General features: G+C 55.0%; 5 protein-coding genes across 5 annotated transcripts; 3 read left to right on the forward strand and 2 right to left on the reverse strand.

Annotated features, from left to right (window-relative positions):
- C8A04DRAFT_26820 (uncharacterized protein) lies at positions 1 to 2,620 on the forward strand (the record flags this gene model as incomplete). The annotated part of the gene is made up of 4 exons (XM_062780060.1): positions 1 to 519; positions 599 to 926; positions 1,316 to 2,023; positions 2,097 to 2,620. The coding sequence occupies 4 exons, from the start codon at positions 1 to 3 to the stop codon at positions 2,618 to 2,620; spliced, it is 2,079 nt and encodes a 692-aa protein (XP_062638684.1).
- Positions 2,621 to 4,777: 2,157 nt separating this feature from the next.
- On the reverse strand, positions 4,778 to 5,644 carry C8A04DRAFT_10763 (SRF-type transcription factor (DNA-binding and dimerization domain)-domain-containing protein; the record flags this gene model as incomplete). The annotated part of the gene is made up of 3 exons (XM_062776708.1): positions 4,778 to 5,047; positions 5,117 to 5,251; positions 5,393 to 5,644. 3 exons carry the CDS (start codon positions 5,642 to 5,644, stop codon positions 4,778 to 4,780), a joined length of 657 nt encoding a protein of 218 aa, XP_062638685.1.
- A 4,289-nt stretch (positions 5,645 to 9,933) lies between these two features.
- Positions 9,934 to 10,667, forward strand: C8A04DRAFT_10688 (uncharacterized protein; the record flags this gene model as incomplete). The annotated part of the gene is made up of 2 exons (XM_062776680.1): positions 9,934 to 10,102; positions 10,162 to 10,667. 2 exons carry the CDS (start codon positions 9,934 to 9,936, stop codon positions 10,665 to 10,667), a joined length of 675 nt encoding a protein of 224 aa, XP_062638686.1.
- Positions 10,668 to 11,216: 549 nt separating this feature from the next.
- Positions 11,217 to 13,037, reverse strand: C8A04DRAFT_35815 (uncharacterized protein; the record flags this gene model as incomplete). Its single annotated transcript, XM_062783309.1, has 2 exons — positions 11,217 to 12,917; positions 12,996 to 13,037. The coding sequence occupies 2 exons, from the start codon at positions 13,035 to 13,037 to the stop codon at positions 11,217 to 11,219; spliced, it is 1,743 nt and encodes a 580-aa protein (XP_062638687.1).
- Positions 13,038 to 14,192: 1,155 nt separating this feature from the next.
- On the forward strand, positions 14,193 to 15,145 carry C8A04DRAFT_10761 (ATPase, V1/A1 complex, subunit E; the record flags this gene model as incomplete). Its single annotated transcript, XM_062776706.1, has 3 exons — positions 14,193 to 14,225; positions 14,423 to 14,931; positions 14,995 to 15,145. 3 exons carry the CDS (start codon positions 14,193 to 14,195, stop codon positions 15,143 to 15,145), a joined length of 693 nt encoding a protein of 230 aa, XP_062638688.1.
- Between the last annotated feature and the right edge of the window lie 254 nt (positions 15,146 to 15,399).

The raw sequence follows: 15,399 nt of genomic DNA on the forward strand, positions 1-15,399 counted from the left end.
ATGTTAGAGGAGCCCGTTAGGCTAGCGCTCCAGGGAACCAAGAGACCGCATGAGTCGTCGCAGCTGACGGGAGAATCCAAGAGGGGGCGACTCGGGGATGAGAGGGTTGACCAGGCGAGTATCGTCTTCCAGCCAGCCCCCGAAGCCCTCGTCGCCCAAGCGGCGGCCACCCCAGAGCCGCGGCATCAGCACGCCGTGGGTGACGAAGCTCGAGCCCTCGTAGCCGGGTTCCGCCACCCCTTCGAGGAACTGCACACAGGCGATACGGCCAAGATTCTCGGGCCCGATGGTGAGGATTACACGCTGAGCTACGACAAGAGGATCTCGCTACGGTCGAACAGCCACGTCTTCTCGGCCCATCATTCGCAGGTCCCCGAACAACTCGTGGTCGTCAAGGTTGTTCGCTCACCATCGGGACCTATCGCGCTGGGGGAATCTTATACAGTGGGGGACAAACTCCGCAGGACGGCTGAGGTGTGGCTACGGGAAGTCAAGATCCACTCGCAACTTTCACAGCACGTAAGTCTCGCCCTCGTTCCACTTCCCCATGTCTTTCAGCCAGTCTGCTATCTCCCCTGCGCCCTAGTTAACCCGAAAGAAAAAGGCGTCGGTCGTACGTCTGCACGACCACGACGCGAGGTTCCTCGCGCTCTACATGGAAAATGTCGACGCGCCTTCATTGCTGCAGTACCGCTGCGATACCATGACGCTCGCGGACCACGCACGTGTACTGTCGGATACGGCGACGGCACTCCTCTACATCCATCACCAGGGCTTCGTACACAACGACATCAAGCCGGGTAATATTCTCTTCTCACGTGAGCGTGGGGCCGTGGTTATCGACTTTGGGGTGTCATCGGAGATTGCCTTTCAGAGTGTGAACACAGGTGGCACACCGTGGTACGTGCCGCCCGAGTACGCGGAGAGTGGACAGCGGGGCCGACCGGGGGGACGTGTTTGCGCTGGGCGTGGTGATGTTATATATCGTTGGGCGGCTGCGCCTACCTGAGCGGCACTTTAAGGAGCTATACTTCAACATCTTAGAAGTGGCCAACCGGGAGGCAAAAGCGGTCAAAATGATGAACTCTTGGCAAAATATTGTCAAGCAGGTTGCTGAAGAAGCCATTAATGCTCCTTCGTCCGGGCTCGACGGCTTGGTGGGGGTAATGGTGATAGACGATCCGGTTCAGAGGATTGGGCTAGAGGGGTTGGTTGAGAGGTTAGCGGCACTATAGTAGTAGCAGGAGCAAGATATATAGGAGATGCCTGAGGGGCCGCCGTAGTAGGTAGATACGAGCCCTAGGCTAACCGGTAGCGCGAATCCATTACACGGCCCGTGGTGATGAGATTGCAGTGGTGGTATGGAACGGCGCGTATTCGGGAGCCACGTCCAAAGGCGCGCCGCTGGTCACCTTCCTCGGCAACTTAACCAACCAAAGCCATGGTAGCTTGGGCACAAGCCAAGCGACAGGGAATACCAGCAACTCTCCTCCCCAAGACAAACGACGGGTTACGCCAGCCATGAGCGGGGTTCTTCCGACACCAGATTACGGCTTCGAGCGACACCGGCGGTGGCCATGGTGGAAGTTCGAGATGCATCCTACCGATCTCTTTACCACGCTCCACGCCCGCTTTAACACGAGGACCTCCCATATCCAAGACCCTGGCGCGTTCATTGTCGACGTTCGTGAATGCATCGACGAGTCGCCTGATATCGGGACATTCTACGCGAAAATGGACGAGCGGAGAGACAAGCGAGTTCACGAGTTAGAGGGAGCCTGGTTTAACGTCTGTCGCTTGATGATGACGCTGATAACCGAAGAACCGATCTGCGGCGATCCCAACTGCAAGTCCTTGGATACGGATTCCAAGCTGCCTCGTGTGTCCAAAAACGACACAAGATGGGACAGGGCGGCCGCGCTCGCCCATATGTCGCGCACTATGGCGTTCGATAATATGGTTGACTTCTTCGAAGGTTTCGTCCGCGACAAGCGCGAGAGAGAACTACGTAAGAAAGAGCTACGTGAGCGCAGGCGACGTGAAAGAGCCGCGAACGGGAATAAGACGCTGAAGTCCCTTCTTGACAACGTCGCGAGCACCGTACCCGCCCAAGCCCCTCCAACCGCCGGCGATTGCTCCCATCTTCCCCCCCCCTCTTTCGCCCGTCTCCGCTCCTAGCGATCGGGTAGACGAGGTTACTGCGACAACACAAAAATCCCCAGACCAAAGCAACGCCGGAAAGCCCACTCCCGTCCCCGCTACAGATGGCTCCGCCAAAACAGCCGCCCCGTCCTGGCAGCCGAGGGCCCCCTCGTCCTTACCAGCGCTATCGCCGAGCCCGCCCGACAAGCGGAGGAAGACGGACGAGGAAGAAGCGTGTTCCGAAGGTTTCGCTGATGAGACCGCGTCGCCCGTAAGCCGCAAGAGAAGGCGTAGCATTACGGGTTCGGGGACGGACGGGGGGGATGATGACGGCACGGCGTCTGGATGTACAAATACGTCGAGGAAGCGGGCACGTGCCACGGACGGTGGGACAGCACCAGAGGATGGACAGCCTCGTGGTGGCAGACGATCATGGGCCTTGGAAAATGAGGTAGAATCAGGGGGGGCCAAAGGATAGGCCGGTTGCGGACATTCTAACGTATAGGGGGGATTCGTCCAACCGACTCTGGAAGGAGGGCTTTCAGGCTGACAAGAAAATCGTGGATAGGTACCTAATGAGGTTGCGGAGGGTTCGGCCTGATACACGGGAAGGTCCAAGGTAGGTAGAGGAAGGGAAGCAGGCTTGGGAAGGAGCATCTCAATCTGTTACACATCACTTAACTCAAGCGGTGCTGAATGTCTGGAGCCGTGATCAGCCATGTGAGGGAACGCAACACGCCAAACTCTAGATAGCTTGTGGCTCTTGGGTGTGCCTTCCTGCTGTATCACCTGCTATAACCCCCCCAAAAGAAAATGTAGCAGGAAGACAGGAGTGGAGTTTACTGACTGTGGTTCATATACCGGCGTGCTATATATAGTACAGTATTCAGGGCTCGGCGACGCTAGCATCAATTACAACCACCCTATCCGGTGTGTTGTTACAAGACCGTTAAAGGACCGCTCCAACGTGAACTCGGGAATATTTCAGCGCCGAAAAACACGCACAGAGTTCAATATACCTACAAGCCTCTGCTAGTTACGGGGTTCCATGGCGCCAGAACACCCGTTGATCGTCCCCAATATTCAGCCTAGGCAAAAAAAGGAATTGGTGACGCATCCGGTATCACAACATATGCATTTGTTTCTCAGCCTTCGGCATCGTAAACCGAACCCAATGTCTCAGACGTTGAGCAACACATACCTAACAACTCATCGTGCCTTGTATCACTCTCCTCCGTTGTTTAGCCGCCGGCGCCACTGCTGCTCCTCAATTTCCACTCTGGAACGGCCATGAATCGGGTTACACACCCCCGAGACAGCGCCGTATTTCGCCGCCGGCTGTAGGTCAATATTTCCTCATCGGTCTAGATTATGCATCGTGTAAGAGCAATGAATGAGAGGTCTCTCGAATTCGCGTCTTGTATCTCTCCCGAGTCCTCTAACAACCACCTCACCTGGCGGCCGCGCTGTAGGGGGTATCTTTTTAAAAAACAACCCGGTTGAGGATGGGCGCCTCGTCCCTCTAGACAATGCATCATGCTTCTGATCATATTACAACGATCCAATTATGCAAGCGCGGTATATATGTTTCTATAGTTTCCAGAAACGGAATCCGTCCCCGCTCTCCTTCACTAAGACGCGACGTTCTGTTACCAACACCCTCCCTCCAACCTCACAAAAAACCCACAGAAGCGCCGTCCCTTACAAAAAACCAAGGTGCCAAACCACCTTTTACATCATCCCTAGTAAGCGTAGAAAAAAAAAGCGGACATAGCAACGCCCCGCTATCCCCTCCACAAATCGGCTGAGTATGGAAATCGACGTCTGTGGTAAGAGCATCTTCCCAAACCGGAAATCCTCGCCGAAACAGGAAATAAACTTTCCCATCTGGTCCGTGTAAGTGGAATGCGAGAGGAGCAGCCATTTATGGCATCGTGACGATGCAGTAACAAACCGATTTACATCGAGAGGATAGAAGAGCGACATGATACAATCAATATGGAGAAGTAGAGCTGGCGAGTTCTAGATGGTACATCATCACATGAAGGGCCCTATTCCTTGTTGAACGATGTAGCATGGCTTGAAAATCAATATTATTCATTCACCGATCAGCTTCTTGACCTCCTATCGGGTTTCGTGATATGAACTCATGGGTGTCGTTGATCTCGTCCCACCGCTGCCAACTAGAAACACAACAACACATTGAGCGAGCACCCTAGACACAAGCGTGCCTTGGAAAACGCAGCAACCGACGTCACCATGTGCAACCGAACCTCCAAAGACCAGAGCGCTAATAAGTAGCCCTACTACGCCTCCCGCCGAGTGGTTCTCTCCCCTTCCTTTCGGAGGTTAGCGCTCCCCGTAGCGGAGATCGCGGTTTAGCGCGACCAACGGGTTTCACCCCTCGCTAACGAGGGAGCAAGTACTGTTAACAGAAGCAAAATCGTCGAAATAAAATGTGTAAAAAGATGGAATGAGCATAGACATCCCCAAAGAAACGCCGGACTGAAAAGGCCTAGGTGTGGCCAAGGCTGTTCCACAAATGTCCCGAAAGATGACGATTCACGAATGCATTAGAGTATTGGGTATTTAGGCGCATGAACTGAAGTCATGATGAAAGTCGACATGAATGTGCTCAGGACTGGTGACCGGTATGCTGCTGAAGGCCGGATTGCGGCATGTATTGGCCACCCCGTTGCGGCTGCACGTAGCCATAGGCCAGCGCTTGCTGGGGATCCATCCCAACGTTGGGCATGTAGCTTGGAGGCATGTGGCCCTGAGGAATACCGGGTCGGCTCTGCTGCGGGGGCAAATGTGCGCTTGTGGGCTCCTCGGGAGAGTCAACGGCATTGGCGTCGTCTACACCGTTGTCGCCGGCCGGAGGCTCAGGGGCGTTCAGGCAGGCCTATAATGCTCGTTAGTATAATCGCGGACACGCGGCAAGAAAGTCACGACACTAGGGGGTGTCTCGTACCTGAATCAAGTTCTTCCCTTCCGCCTTGGTGACGAGAGGTTGCAGCTTCGGGGTGGTGAAGGTGTAGACGAGGCCAGTCTCGGACACGACGAGAAGAAGGACTTGGGTACCTGTCAAGACTGACAGTTCATAGGCCTGGCAAGCGAGGTCTGCATTAGCAAAAAGAAAAAGACGATACTTTACAAAGTCGCGACGCGTCGAAGCAATGCATGCCGCACTTTCGCCTGCGTGGGCAAGGAAGGGGGTGATGCTCAAGGGACAATTAATAAAACAAACCTTCTTCATGATGCCGGCCTTGCGCTTCGAGAAAGTGATGTGGCGACGCGACTTGTCGCTGATGAACTTGATCTCGATTTTGCGGCGCTCGCGACCGCCCTTGTCATCGTCGTCGTCATCGTCGTCGGCCGCGCTAGGGCGGGCGCGCTTGATGCCGCGAGCCTCGACGTTGGGGTTGCCGTTGCCGACGGAATGCCCGTCGTCAAGCTCGGTGGGCGAGGTTTGGTCGTGTTGATCGGTGATGTCGGCCATTTTTTTTTGTTCGGGTATCACGAAAGACGAAAAAGGTAAAACGGTGGAGATGCTGTTTTGAGCGTTGTGCCGATGGCCTAGACTTGATCTGGAGTTGAGCGGAGAGGTCGCCTTTTGTCGCAGAAACCTGGTTGGGCGTTGACTGGATTGAGTTTGGTGTGGTCGCCGAGGCGGGCGAGAAATTCACGTTTAATTTTTATTTGCTGGGGGGCTCCCGGGTATCGTGTGGCATGCAGGCCAAATCACTGTGCTGCTGACAGGAAAAGTGCTCGTTGCCGACAGTGCAACACTCGAGTTTTCCTCGAGGGAGGGGAGGATGCGATGCGGCACTTCAAAAGATCGAGGCGGCGATCGGCTTGGGACGTTTTTGGATGGCGTGTTCCTGTCAGGAACGAGCAACGTCAAGAATCAGTCCCTTGCACACCTTGACCGAATGGGTTTGGCGACTGCAGAATGGTTGAAAAGAGAATAGCGAGGTGGTGGCACGCAGGCTGCGGGCCGCGACCAGGCAGTTAAAGAAACGAGGGCGGGGAGCGACGCCCCAGCAGGCGCACCGTGCGAGGAGTGAAGGGGGGCTGGTGGCAGGTGGGGCGAGGGTGGGGAGGAAAACGCGCTAACCACTGGTGTCCTGCACGATGCTGCAGCTGATTCTGCGCCTGGGCAATTGCGAAGGAGAGAACCTGAGATGAAGACTTCACAAGATGCAACACTCCAGCAGTTTATCGAGGATTCTCACGTGACAAAAGACTTGCTGTTCTTTGCTGCTGCATTCTTGAGACTAACTAGTTAGTTAGAACCTGTGTCTCATCGTTATATGGGTGTTGTGTTCTTCTCCTCCCGCCTCCCTGGCTGAGCATCGGGGGACTTTCACAGGGAGCAAAGCAGGTGCTGAAGGTCGGGCAGGCAGTCTCCTGAGGTGTCAGCAGCCTCTCGTAGCCAGAGTGAAATCAGTCCGCACAGTCAGTTTCTATTATGAGGCACTGTGTTGAAGGACCCAGAGCGGCACCGGAGATTGGCGGGAAGGATCATGGGCTGCCCAGTGCAAACAACCCTGCGCTCAAGGAAGGAGCGTGTGTGTGGGGGGGAAGGAAACGGGGAGTTCATGTTGGGAAATCGCGTTTCTGTTCCCCGGGTTTTGTATTTCCACTTCCATTTGTGTGTCTATGTCTCCGCGAGCCAGCATGGCTTTGAGCTGGAAATACATCACAGAGGAGGTTTTTGGAAGGGTTTCGAGGATGAAAGGGAGAACCCTCGTCTGCGCCACGCGTGTTTTATTCGCGGAAGCCTTCCGGCAGGGTACTTGCGTCCTGCTAGAGACAAATGGTGGCCCAGCGGGGTGCTGGCTGTCGAGGTATCAGCGCCTTCGGTTTGGGGCCGCGACGGGCGTGTGGGACTCAGCCTGCCGTCCCACCCACTCGTCTCGTGGGTTGCTCGGCCTCGGAGCGACACGAGCACGCTTCTTGCTCATCGAATTGCACCCCCGCGAAACCTCTTTGCTGTCCACGGTTTAGGTTACTGATTGGGATCAAGCTTAATTTGAGCACTGTTTCTTTCAAGTGAGCGCGGAATAGCGTTTCGAGCCGTCGTGGAAGCAATGCGGGCTTCCAAGGAACGCAGTCTCGAATCTAGGCGAGCCTGCCACCCACCTCCAGGTCACCAACACTGGAAGAAGTGCCTGATCCCGTCTCGCTTGGACCACCTGTCCGCCAGCTGGTCGGTGCCGACGACGACGACCTCCTTGCGCTGCGAAGCCCCTGCTGCAACAAGCTTACCCCCCGACGGACGATCAAATTTACACTCAATTGCTCGGATCGAGAGAAATGAGATAATGAGTCGAGGCTGGACAAGCCGAAGGCCTGGGCGGTTGGGCTGAGTTGTACGAATTGTTGGCAGCTGAAGAGATGCCGAGACTCGCTCTCCACGAGAGTTTCTCCTCCAAAAGACAACGAACTGTTACTCCGTACGGAGTAATCGTAACGGCCGAGGATATCGATGTACCAAGAAGCCCATGAGGAAGGCAAGCCACGACAAAGCTCAGGGCCAGAACACGATTGTCAACCGGGACCCCCGGAAGCTGCTGTTGTTGTGCCGCCTTCCCCCCTGGGCTGACTGGCGTCGCTGGGCGCCGGCGTGCGTCAAGGCAAGGGTTGAAAAGCGGGGGTGGCCGAGGATTCGCCAGCACCAAAGTGCGCTCTGCGCGAGAAAGGGGCGGGGTTCAAACCGAAGGAAGAGAACAACTGTCAACCGCTGTCCGACAAGAACTCCTCATCCTCCAGCGGTGATGCCCCGTCGCCTGCTTGCTTGTGGGGGTGCGAATGTCTTTATTAAACATTCTCTTAGGATCTTCATGCTTGGAGTAGCATAAGGGGCCGTAATCATCAACGCTACTTTTCAAGGTTGGGCGGAGGGGCATCAATCGCGTCTTGGGGCCGGCCTCGCGATGGCCAAAAAAAGCGGCAGACCAAGTCCCTGGATAACTTGCTTTGCTACAAAAGTGAAAAAGGGTCAAAAAGAATAAATCTAGAAAGTGAAAGAAGACAAAGAAGAGTAAATCAATCAAAATTTACCAAGATTTGATTGAATGTTAATGGATTGGACTTGAGCTATCTGTTTGGGTGTGCCGCTTTTTTGGCCACAGCGAGCCGGCTTCGCGATTCACCAAAGGGCCGTTGAAATCAGTGGTGCGTTCAAACTCCAAAAACGAACAAGCGGCCTGCCGGCACAGAAATTTCTCCTTACGGAAGCAGGCGGCACTCTGATTCGCCCGTTTGTGCAGTTGCTTGAACACGAAAGTCTGATGGCACATGATTGGACGAGAGAGACGCTCTGCAAGCTCCCGCCCCATTCACTTCAGCAGCATCTTTCTTGCCCCATTCGGTGCAATCTGTGATTCCGAAGTTAACGGGCACGAACCTGAAGCTGGTGCCGCGAATTGTTGGGACGAAATGCGCAGAAAATGGACACGGTAGATGGCGACCAAGATATGCGTGGGTAATTTTTGGTTTAATTTTGACACGTAAAAACCACTGGCACAGGTCTTTGTCGGCAAATTTGTCACAAGTTGAAGAAGGGGGTAGGCATTTTGGGTGTGCATCATGCTCTGAGACGGGGCGGTTTGAATGCGCATTGTTCGCATGGGGCGATGTTCAAACATGGGGCTTCCACGTTTGCTGCGTCCCGTCTTCACCATTTCCGAGGAGGCTACCGACGAGTCAACTTTATAGTTTAGTAGTGTACAAAGTTCAAGAAACCCTCAGACAACTCAGTCAAGAAGCGTGATATCCACAAATTGGGAATCGCTCGTGGAGGACCTGCGACAGTGATTGACGCTGGATGTCAGTTGTTCGATTCGAAGGGTCCTCAATCTGAACTGCCCGTGGACCAATGCTCATGATCGTCTGGCGCCCAGTGCAACGTTGGGCCTGCCAGGTCGGCGCCTCCAGTTTTAGGAGGCCCGTGCGGACCGCCCCCCTCGACCACCCATCATGCTCCAAACCCTGGTCTCCCGACGTGATCTGAAACCGCTGCCGTCACGGAGCGTGAATCGAGCCTCCCACGCAGAACACCTTTTGCGACGGTCTGAGGCGGGCGGTTGACTCGCCCTGGTGGAGCACATGGGCGACGAGTTGTTCTTTTTGGGTGCTTTTTCGTTTTTGCAAGTGATATCTCTGGGTTCTGACTGGTTGCATTATCCGCCCGGAGGCGATGCCAAGCAGCGGAGTTCCTGGCTGGGCTGTTCAAACATCAACCGTCACCAAGACTTCCTCTCTTGTATTCTCCCACAGTCTCTTCTTGTTTTGGAGTAGGGATATCCTGTCTAATACTGGCAGTTTTGGGTTGAACCTAAGAGTTCGTTCCCTTCTTTCGTTGTCTAAATTTTTGTCTTCTTTTCTTGTGTTGTTTTTACCTTCACTTCGCCTCCGTCCGTCCCTAGCTGGATAGGTAGACACGCCGCAACCTTCACACCAGGTTAGGCGTATCGGTCGAGCGGGTTTGCCCACGCTCGATGGCTTGATTTACCCAGCGTGGATTCTTCTTTCTCCCCTCTTCGCTTCTGAGGGTACCTTCTTTTAATAAATTTTTACTACCGCCTCTCTCTTTTTATTCTTGAACGGCGTTGAGTTTGCCGGTCGAGCTCGCCCGTTTCACTCACTCCTTGCAAGCGGAGGAATCTGTCGACGCTGGTCGTCATCGATCACCAGGAATTGGTCTGGGAAGGGATTACTTGGGGCGGATACGAACGGCCGGTTTTGACGGTACCGTGAGGGAGTACAGTCAATACAGACACCATGGCGAACAAGATCCTGATCGCGTATCTCATCGCGGACGCCCTCTTTTTGGCCATGGGCGTGGTCATCCTCGCCTTTTCTATCATCGTCAACAACATCAAGGATGAGGTACCAACAAAAGGGACCCAGGCGGCAAGGAACTTGCTTTATCAAGATTTCCCATTAACAGGTGAGTGGCCGTTAACCGCCTGTTCGAGAATGAAGAGGTCGATGCTAACAATTGCCTAGCTGGTATCGCCAACGCCGCTGTCGTCTTCTTCGCATTCCTCGTCACACTCCCCGGTATTGCCACCTCGTCACGCAAATGGCTCAAATTCGCAAGCTACATCGCCGTAGTGTGCCTGATATTCAGCATGGTTCTCGGCCTCTTCATATGGATCCAGACCCTGAAGCTGAGGGAAGAGTTCGCGCCGCGGTTTGCAGCGCAAACCAACGACGTTAAGAGTCTCATGCAAGTCGAGTTCAACTGCTGCGGATACTTCAACAGCAGCAGTCCCGCTTTTGTTACGGATTCCATGTGCACCAGCAAGGCTTCTGCGGCCGTCCAGCGCGGGTGTGCCACGCCCGTTTCGAGCTTTGCGAACGTTTTCCTTGATAACATCTTCACCGCCCTCTTCGGTATTGTTGGATTTGATGGCCTTTTTATCATGGCTACCGCTTGTTTGCTCAAGGACCGCAAGGAACGAGAGAGGTTCCAGCATATCGATGAGAAGAACGGATATGGCCGGATTTGAAGGATGGAGGTTGTTGAGGGGCTTTGTTTCGTGGTGTTAAAGGGGGAGGTGCGGATTCTTACGGACCGGCTTGGGTTGATGTGAGGGGATGATTGGCTACTGGGAACTCGTTGGGGACTAGGGGATATTGTCGTATAACCTCTTGGATAGGGAATACGGTTGGTGCTGCGGTTGGGTTGTGAACATTTATGCGTGGTTTGGCAAAGTTAGCGGCGCTTACCACTTATACTCCTCGTTACCTGCGGCACAACCATGGTTTGTCGCGTTGCCTGGCAACCCAATCCCATTAAACGCCGCCTTCACCTCACGATAGGGAGGTCTCTAGATTACGTCTCTGTGCACAGTGCAAGCTTCAACATATGGTGAAAACCCCTCAATCGTGGTATCTTGAATATAGAAAATGCCTAAGGACCTGTCTGTGTCTATCGCAAAGAGCGAACCCTTGCAACCCAAAACCAATATTATACCTCAAACGCCGCACCAATGCGAATCCAGCTTCAATAAAAAGCCGAGCAACCAGGGTGAAAAAAGGGAACAAAAAGATTAAATTCAAGATGGGGGTCTGTCCTGCCCAGGGCTTTGTGAGCCCGACCCCAGATTTGACCTGGGGTCAACCGCTAAAGGCGGCCGGGTCTCTGACGAAGGGCCAGCCAGCCCCGACTCTAGATCACCCCTCGACGCGGGCGCTGTCCAGCCCCCGGAGATCGACCTCGGCGAATCAGTCGACCTTGGTTTATTGCCCCACCATTTCAATCCAAACAGATTGCGGGCTGCCTCTGATATCCCACCAGGTGTTTTCCTGCCTGTTGTCTTTCTCGCCGTGAAACCTGGGAAGCCGGTAGATTTCCGCCGTCTCCTGAAAGCTTGTTTTGATGACTGCATCAATGGCTCGGTTTCCTCCGCGGCTTCACCAGACTGGCTGGGGCGATGTGAATCTGTTGCCCCCTTTCTCCCGGTGAAGGAGCCTGAGTGCCTATGACCGGGCAAGGTGATCGACTGTCGTCGGTTAAACGAGGGCGAGGTTGGTTCTGGCGTGTTGCGATCTTCAAGTTCATCCCAGATCTCGGCCTGTTCCTGCCACCGGTTTGATACAGTCCTCGTGGAACGCGCCATAGAGCTTTGCCTTCGGGGTAATGCAGCTGCCGGTGTCATGGAAAGGTCGGGAGATGTGGATGGGTCAAACGTCTGGTAGTTGGACTGCGCAGGTAACTCGCCCTCGCCCTCACCTTCGCCGAGGAGCGCAGAGCGTAGCGAGACATCCTCGCCTTCCTCTTCGCCATCCGTGTCTTCGATCAGCCCCAAGCCAGGGGCCAGCGTTGACTGCCCAACACCGGGCGTGTGTTGTTCGTCGCTGAGGCGCCAAGAGAGCGCGAGAACACCGGATAGGAGAATGACGGTACCGAGAGCAATAAGGCATGCGCGCAGAGGGTTGATGAGGTCGGTCTGATGGAAGTAGATGAGCCCGTCGAGAATCGCGATAATGTTGTAAATGCAAAATATTAGGGGGTAGAGAACGGATGTCGAAACGAGTTTGAGGCCGCGGTGTAGATAGTATAGCTGTGTGAGGGCAAGCGTGACGAGGCTGAGAACCAGTATCCACGACTGCCAATGAATGAACTGGTTGTCGCCGTCGGCAATCGTCCTGACGATTAACTCAACGGCTGATTTGGCGACTAGAAGAGAATGCGCCGACAAGATCCCGCTTATGCACCCGTACGAGAAACCTCGCGCGAGCCGGAACCGCGGATCCTGCATTAGTGTTGTGAGGTTGCTCACGAGTTCCGTTGCGACGGCTAAGCCGATGACGAATACGGCCTGGAAGGACATCCAAAGGATAAACGGCCGCCGACCAAGGAGGTCCAGCAGTTCGCTCAACTTGTGCGCCGGCGATGGGATCGCCCCAAACACGGCAATTAGAACGGCGCCACCGCAGACGAGGAGTGTCCCCCACAGCGACCACCTTGTGAACGGCTCTCCTAATATGAGCGTAGCGCAGATCGAGTTGAAAACGAGGCCCGAAGCTTGGAGGGTCGAGAGAACGGGTAATGGGAGCATAGATATCTGGACCGAGCTCCCAACGACGTTGGAAATGATGAACATGCCCATCCCAAGTTGCCACCTCCTCCGTCGATATGGTGGGCGTCGAACATCGTAGGGTACCTTTTCGTCTTCGAGAATATGGGACTTTCGTTGGAGTGTGAGACCCAGGCTCTGAACACTAGTGGAGAGAAGTCCGACTATGATGCCGAGCTAGACGATTTCGCGTGGTGTTAGCGATCTCAAAACCATAGGAGGGGGACGGCTGTGCATCGGACCGGCCAAACTTACAGCTATGCTCCCGCCGGGAGAGATGCCGCCTATGAGCCCCATTGCAGCGACGGCAAGAGGTTGAAGGCGGCGGACTATCGCGATCGCATGTGGTGGGGAACAATGTAGAGATGCGACGGCTCGGTAGGAATCGTGGCGGGGGCGCGAGGTTTTCCTTTCGAAGGTTCGTAGGGCTGAATGTGGTACAGGACGTGGCCGGTCGCCGGCTAGGACGAACTGCCCGTACGGACCCGATCACAGGACCGCTTCTTCCCCTTTAATCGGCTTCTTAACGACGTCGTATCGGAATACCAAATGCCGACCAATGACGCCGCCCTTTGGCGTGTAAAACGGCACTGCGCGGGCGAAATGACGAAGCGAGTGGGTGGGTGTCCGGGCCGGTGTCGAGGACCACGGGTCGTGGCCAGCGATCATGCGGCGCGGCCGCCCGTCGTGGGGGAAGAGGCCTGAATACAACCCAGCAGCGCACCGGGTGCGGCACAATATGAGACAAACGGGTCTCGGGGCGTCTCTCTTTTCGATCGGATTGTCGCAAACGGCGAGAGATGGGTCGCTTGAGAGGGTTGTCGGGTATTGGGGCGCTTTTGGGAGATGGGGCGGTGGAAGAACAAATCCAGATGAAACAAAAGACCCAGCGAGTCCTCTGACGGCACGACGACCATGGACCACCTCTGACGCAGCTGTTTGGCTGGTGACGCTCCCAGCCAATGCACTGTGCGCCTGGACTTTGTTGGGGCAGCGACTGGTCCGTGTCGCGCATGTCTGAGACTGTGGCTCGAGCGCTTGCCGAATGTGGCGTAACCACATCTTATCGGCTGCAGCATGCGGTAAACTGTGGCTGATACTTGCGCGGCTAGTTGCATCCCAGTGCCGTCAGCCCGCGCCGCTGCGGCCGGCCATCCATGCCTGGAGGAGCTGCGTCAACGGCGCTGTTGGTCGGCATCTTGATTCCCGTCAACATCACCAACCACACAGCACCAACGAAACTCACAAGACATTTGCTATCACCCTTCGAGCCCGAAAACGTGCTGAGCGAGCCCCGACAGCCACGAATATTTTGAAGATCACGGCGAGTTTCAGAATCGCCCCAGAAGCTCACCGTTTTACCCCCGCTCCCTCTTTCGTCCCCATCCTCGAGGCTGGTAGACCGGGGCCCATACCGAACCCCCCTCCGAAGAACATCAACCACCAACTAAGATGTCTCAAATTCACTCCTTGTCCGACGACCAGGTACGGCAATCCATGGCCCAGCTCCAAATACGTTTTGGAGGGCAGCCAAGAACTCTCTCCCAATTCCTCGAGAAGCGACTCCCACCACCCTTGACCGCACAACTGTCTCCTCCCGAAGCAACATGGGTGGGGGTAAAGGCAAAAGAGAGAAGAGAGAGGACAAATTCTAACAAGCGATGTCTCCTTACGAGGATTAGGTCGGACAAGAGCTGCGCAAGATGACAGCGTTCATCAAGCAGGAAGCCACCGAGAAAGCCCGCGAGATCGAGATCAAGGCAGACGAAGAATTCGCCATTGAGAAGTCCAAGCTGGTGCGACAAGAGATAGACGCTATCGACACGGCATACGAGAAGAAGTTCAAACAGGCGGCCCTGTCACAGCAGACGACGCGGTCCACGGTGGCGAACAAGACCCGCCTGCGTGTGCTCGGTGCACGCCAGGCCCTCCTCGACGACATCTTCTCCGCCGCGCAGAAGCAGCTCTCTGACGCGACCAAGGACGCCGCGCGGTACGAGGAGATTCTGAAGGGTCTCATTCTGGAAGGGTTCTACGCCATGGGCGAGCCGGAACTGCAGATCCGGGCGCGGAAGGCGGATTATGAGGTTGTGCGCAAGGCCATTGATGCCGCTGCGGCTGAGTACAAGGAGAAGGTGGGCACTGAGGTGAAGGCGACGATCGATGAGGAGAATGATGTGGCGGAGGGGAGGTAAGCATCATTACACCTGTACAGTGGCATTTGAGGTACAGTTTGCTGACGTAGAATCTTTAGCACCGGTGGCGTGGTAGTTGTTGGGGGTAACGGGAAGATTGATCTGAACAACACCTTCGAGGCGAGACTGGACCTGCTCCGGGAGAGTGCTTTGCCGGGTATGCGCCAGGCTCTTTTCGGAAAGAACCCCAACCGCAAGTTCTACGACTAAGGCAGGTCGCTCGTTCATTCCAAGCCGCTGGGGTCGGTTGGGGGGTTAGTTAGGTGTGGGGGTGGTTGCTAAGTGGTTGAGGAAGATGGATGACCGTAGTGCAGTTGAGATTCATGCATGTCAAGCCTGTTTGGGAATAAATTTTTGTTTGCTTTGCTTTACATGAGTTCAAAGCAGCGCCAGGCCAAGATGAGCTACTTTGGTCACTGACGGAGGGTATCTCTGGGAGCTGTATGATACAGAATAGAAGAGGC

The sequence above is a fragment of the Dichotomopilus funicola genome, assembly GCF_033296635.1.
Source record: "Dichotomopilus funicola strain CBS 141.50 unplaced genomic scaffold C8A04scaffold_16, whole genome shotgun sequence".
Classification (NCBI taxonomy): domain Eukaryota; kingdom Fungi; phylum Ascomycota; class Sordariomycetes; order Sordariales; family Chaetomiaceae; genus Dichotomopilus; species Dichotomopilus funicola.